This window comes from Manis javanica, chromosome 7 (assembly GCF_040802235.1).
Source record: "Manis javanica isolate MJ-LG chromosome 7, MJ_LKY, whole genome shotgun sequence".
In the NCBI taxonomy this organism is placed as follows: domain Eukaryota; kingdom Metazoa; phylum Chordata; class Mammalia; order Pholidota; family Manidae; genus Manis; species Manis javanica.
Window position 1 is genome coordinate 105,559,290 of NC_133162.1, and position 6,000 is coordinate 105,565,289.

At 34.5% G+C, this 6,000-nt stretch overlaps 1 protein-coding gene across 6 annotated transcripts in view; it reads left to right on the plus strand.

Moving 5' to 3' along the window:
• UBXN4 (UBX domain protein 4) overlaps positions 1-1,925 on the plus strand; it is a 43,897-nt gene extending 41,972 nt beyond the window's left edge. For all 6 annotated transcript variants that reach the window (XM_073241377.1, XM_073241380.1, XM_073241379.1 and 3 more), the window contains one exon: positions 1,283-1,925. In XM_073241377.1, the coding sequence (XP_073097478.1) occupies positions 1,283-1,421 (139 nt within the window). In that variant the 3' untranslated portion in view covers positions 1,422-1,925. The remainder of the gene's footprint in view (positions 1-1,282) is intronic.
• Positions 1,926-6,000: the final 4,075 nt, after the last annotated feature.

The window sequence follows — 6,000 nt, forward strand, 5'->3', positions numbered from 1 at the left end:
CCATCAGCATAGTAAGATGCTCTAGAGTCACTACTTGTCTTTTGTGTGCTATACTGCCTACCCCGTGATCGCCCTACATTATGTGTTCTAATCATAATGCCCCTTAATCCCCTTCTCCCTCCCTCCCTCCCCATCATCCCTTACCCCTTCCCTTTGGTAACAGCTAGTCCCTTCTTGAAGTCTGTGAGTCTGCTGCTGTTTACACAACTAATGATTTTATTTCATGCCTCTGTTAAGATTCTGCATATTTGAAACAGGTTAACAGGAAGTATTTTCCTAGAAGGTGAGATTATTACCCTCTTCCTATAGTTAAATAAGGGTATAATACATACCTACTGTGAAACATTCTATTAGGCCATTATTGGGCATTATAGCAAATCCTCACAACAATCCTATGTGATAAGTAATGAAAAATCCTTGCCTCTGTTTGCCATCAATAAGGAGACGCCTATGAAATGCTGTAATTGGGCTGATTTAGCTTTATCTTGATTTCTTAAATATTAGGCAGGAAGAGCAATTGTATTCTTAGTATTTTACTCAAGTGGGAATATAGGGAAATTCTCTAGTCTTACAATCAGCATTCAAACTAGGTCTTGTTAATGCTGAATTTTATTGAGCACTGGGTGGAACCATTTAATCCTGAATTACTGTAGTATCAGGTAGCTAACTGTGTAGGTTTTTAAGACTTTTTCAAATAAGGGAAGAGTTTTAGGTTGGGGTAAGGGATGAATAAAGGCAAAGCTTTGTGTTCTACAATTGGTTTTTCTTTTTTCCTCTCTCTTTTTCTCCCCTGTAGTGTTAGAGAATGTACTAGCTTAATTTCACTAATTTCCTCCCCATTTTAGATGAAGACATCCTGTTTGGTTTTAATTTATATATAAATGAATTATTCTTGAAGATAATGAAAGGACTAAAATTGCTGATTGACCATAATTAGGCTATGACTGGAGCTTTTGATAGGCTCTGGGGTGTTGTGTAAGTTACAAATGTTTCAGTATCAGCTTGCATATATAATAAAGGCAAGATTAGTTGGAAACTGGTCCCACTTTTCCAAAGCTTAGGAAGTTAACAAATATACAGAAATGGAAAATATGATTTGGCTGGTTTGACTGAGAGAACAGGTAAAGTTAAACTGCCAAAAACGTATGAAGTCTAGTGCTGCATTTTAGGATATATATGATTATTTTTCCAATGGCTTCCCTTAAAATACAGTTGTCTATGCTAACAGCTTTGTATTTCTCCTGTTTTTATTTTATATTATTTTCTGTCTTGTTTATATCAGGGAACCAGTCAGAAAAAGAGTGCTGGAGAAACGGGGGGAAGACTTTAAAAAGGAGGGGAAGATATATAGATTGAGGACTCAAGATGATGGTGAAGATGAAAACAACACTTGGAACGGAAATTCTACTCAACAGATGTAGTATGACAAGTATGCAGTGATCATTGTTTCTTTTATGATTTAATTCAACAAATTCTAATGGAGAAGTGGGACTGCTTTATGTTCTACTGATTATAAAGTGTCTCTTTATTCCTGCAAAGTGGGTTAAAGTGGTTTAACTCCGACAACTCAAAAGATGAAATAATTGGCTGCTAGGGCCTTGCATATGGTAACCAACTGCTAGAAGCCTAAAAGAATCAAAAAGTCTGCCACAACCTCTCCCTTTATCAGCTTTCTTAGTATTTCATATATCTATTAGCCCTATGCCTTCAGATATGTTTTGTTTAGAGCTGTTCTGTTCCAAAACCCTTAAGCCCACACAGACTAACTGGTATGTCACTGAGTAATTTGATTCTGAGTCAGAGCATTTTAACTAGCCAATCGGATGATAATTTATGTTTAACTTTTCTCTTTTTGCTCATCAGCTGCAAGCAGAATCTTGTAGTTTTTAATCTTAAACACTGAATAAAAAAATCTTTTCCAAAAATTGTTTTTGCTTTAAGTTTTGTTATCCTAGCATATTTTTGTTTCACAGGGCTTGGTTGAGGTTATGTGTCTCCAATCCTCCCCTCCCTGCCAACCCCAAGCAGTGCCCTGGAGCTCTCCCAGGAAAGTAGCTGACCACCCTACCTTAAAGTATCACTGAAAGAAGAAATTGTTTGACACATACTGATGCTGTATTACTGTCTCTCCTAAGTCCAGGAGGCATCACTTTGTATAATGTTATGGTCTTATTCTCATCAGATGCAAAACAAAGTGCTAGTCTTCAACTTTTTCTCACTTTTATACTACAGTTTTGCTTTTGATAATCACACTTCAAAGACCTAAAGTACTGATGGTAGTGTAGGACAGGAAGTATGGAATGAAGATATGCCTTTTGCTCATTTGCTTATTAAGAATTTTAAGGACATTCTTATTCTGACTTAATGCTGCTTTATCCATGTTTTTGATAGTGGAGACCACTAAACTTTGAAAAAGGATTAAGTGTGACTGTTCTTGTAACTTTCTGTTTTTAGTTGGAAGATACTGCGTTTGAGTAAACATATAGAAGGACTCTTGACTTTATTTTGTAATGTGAAGAAAACATTTCTTAGAGCAAATTTTGTTTTTCACTTGTGAAATAACAATGACATTTTTTTTAACAATGACTTTTTAAAATGTTAATAGTCGATGTTGGCAAAGAAACAGACAAGCTATGCTATTGGTAGGAGTGAGAACTTTACAGAAAACATCAGAAACCCTTAAATATTTTGAAATTTGATCCAACTCTTTGATCAACAATTTTTTCTAAAGTTTGATCATAAATACAACAAAGTTTATGTATATACATCTTCAGCAAATGTTTTACCAACTAAATGCCTTCTGCAGAAATTAATTTTTGATGAGGAGAAATGGTACAATACTAATTCAGTAATTTAATTTAACATGTTTATTAAGCACTTGCTATGTGTTGGGGGAAAAAAGCAAGTTGGTAGGTACAGTGTAATCTCAGCTTTGTAAATATATATAGATAGTACTATATATTAACAAAACGTGAAGGAAAAAGAATATGCACCAAACATTGACAGTGGTAAGAATAGGTATATGTGATCTTAGTTCTCTTTTAGTGCCCTTCCCTGATTTTCTGCAATGATTGTATTACTTCCATAATTTAAAAGTGAAGTTGAAAAAGAAAAATCTCTAGCAAGCATCCCATTTAAGTAAAGGTTTGTCATTAAAAAAAAAACAGAACAATATGCGATTTTAAAACAAAATAAGAAACCTGTTAAATGGGTGTGACCAACTAATAACTATAGAAATGTATTTGTAAAAACTTGCAGTATAAGTCAGTTTGCCTTGAAAAGAATTAAATATAGATCATAAAGAAATGTTCATAAAAGAATGGTTTACCATCTTTGAGTAGGAGGGTCCCTCCTCAGTTTTTATATATTATTGAAAGTATACATGGTAAAAATAATCAAAACAGTATAGAAGGCTAGAAAATGGCATCTTACCTCCAGTTTTTTCCCCAGATTAACCTTTATTGACAGTTTCTTCTGTAATCTTCAGAAAATATTTATGCACATATTAGCAAATGTGTCATCCTTATTTTTAAATGGGATCATGTATTTACTGCTGTGCATTAAAATTTTACTTACACAGTCTTGCAGATCTTTTGCTATCAACACAGCTACCTCATTATTAATGGCTTCATAGCATTTTACTTGTTAAATGACCCCAGTTTACCCACTCTCTGGTGGTGTTCATTGGTTATTACAAGTTTTTGTTTGTTTTTGTTTTTCTATTACAAACATTGCTACAGTGGCCATCTTTCAGAAGGTATCTTCTTAGTTGACGCTTAGATTGCTTCCACATCTTGGCTATTGTAAAGAATGCTGCTATAATCATAGGGGTGCATATATCTTTTCAAATTAGTGTTTTTGTTTTCTTTGGGTAAATACCCAGAAGTGGAATTACTGAGTTGTATGGCATTTGTTCCTAATTTTTTGAGGAACTTCAGTACTGTCTTCCATATGGCTGTACAGTTTATGTTCCTACCAACAGTGCACAAGGGTTCCCTTTTCTCCACATCCTGCCCACACTTGTTCTTTCTTCTTTTGATACTAGACTTTACCGTCCGGTGTGAAGTGATATGATATCATCGTGGTTTTGATTTGCATTTCTCTTTGGATTAGTGATGTTGAGCATCTTTTCATGGTCTTTAATCCATTTTGAGTTTTTGTATATGGTATAAGACTGATCCAACTTCATTCTTGTGCATGTTTCTATCCAGTTTTTGAAACACTAATTTAGTGAAGAGACTGCTTTTTCCCATTGTGTATTATTGCTTCCTTTTCCATATACTAATTGACCATACAAGTGTGAGTTTATTTCTCGGCTCTCTATTCTGTTCCATTAATCTTTGTGTTTTTATGCTTGTACCTTACTATTTTGATTACTATAGCTTTATAGTATAGTTGAAATCAGGAAATGTGATCCCTCTGGCTTTGTTCTTCATTCTCAATATTGCTTTGGCTACTTGGGTCTTTTGTGATTCCACAAAAATTTTAGGATTATTTGCTCTAGTTATGGGAAAACTACCATACCACTGGTATTTTGATAGGGATTGCATTGAATCTGTAGACTGATTTGGGTAGTATTGACATTCTAACAATATTCCAATCCATAAGCATGGCATGTTTTTTCATTTATTAGTGTCATCTTTCATTTCTTTCATTAGTGTGTTACAGTTTTCAAGAATCCAGGTCTTTCACCTCCTTGCCTAGGCATTTTATTCTTTCTGATGCAACTGTAAATGGGATTGTTTTCCTCATCTCTCTTTTTGCTGTTTTATTAGTATATAGAAAGGCAACAGATTTCTGTATTATTGATTTTGTGTGCTGCAACTTTACTAAATTCATTTATTAGTTCTGATAGTTTTTTGGTGGAGTCTCTAGGGTTTTCTTTATATAATATCAGTCATCTGCAAATACTGACAATTTTGCTGCTTCTTACCAATTTGGATGCCTTTAAAAAAAATTTTCTTGTCTCATTGCTGCAGCTAGGACTTACAGTAGTACTATGTTGCATAACAGTGATGAAAGTGGGCATACTTGTCTTGTTCCTGATCTTAGAGGAAATGCTGTCAACTCTTCACCATTGAGTATGATGTTCACTGTGGTTTCATTGATTTTTTCTATTGTTTTATTCTTCTCAATTTTATTTATTTCTTCTCTGATCTTTATTATGTCCCTCCTTCTGCTGACTTTAGGCCTCATTTGTTCTTTTTCCAATTTCAATAATTGTGACTTTAGACTATTCATTTGGGATTGTTCCTCCTCCTTTAAATATGCCTGAATTGCTATATACTTTCCTCTTAAGACTGCTTTCGTTATGTCCCTCGAAAGTTGGGGCTTTGTGTTGTTGTCATTTGTTTCCATATATTGCTTGATCTCTATTTTAATTTCATCGTTGATCCACGGACTTTTTAGGAGCATGTTGTTATGCCTCCATGTGTTTGTGAGCCTTTTTGGTTTCTTTCTACAATTTATTTCTAGTTTTATACCTTTGTGGTCTGACAAATTGGTTTGTAGAATTTCAATTGTTTGGAATTTCCTGGGGCTCTTTTAGTGGCCTAGTATGTGGTCTATTCTAGAGAATGTTCCATGTGCACTTGAGAAGAATGTGTATCTTGTTGCTTTTGGATGTAGAGTTATATAGATGTCTGTTAGGTGCATCTGTTCTAGTGTGTTGTTCAGTGCCTCTGTGTCCTTACTCATATTCTGTCTGGTGGATCTATCCTTTGGAGTGAGTGGTGTGTTGAAGTCTCCTAAGATGAATGCATTGCATTCTATTTCCTCCTTTAATTCTGTTAGTATTTGTTTTACATATGCTGGTGCCCCTGTGTTGGGTGCATATATATATTTATAATGGTTATATCCTCTTGTTGGACTGAGCCCTTTATCATCATGTAATGTCCTTCTTTATCTCTTGTTACTTTCTTTGTTTTGAAGTCTATTTTGTCTGATACTAGTACTGCAACACCTGCTTTTTTCTCCCTGTTGTTTGCATGAAATATCTTT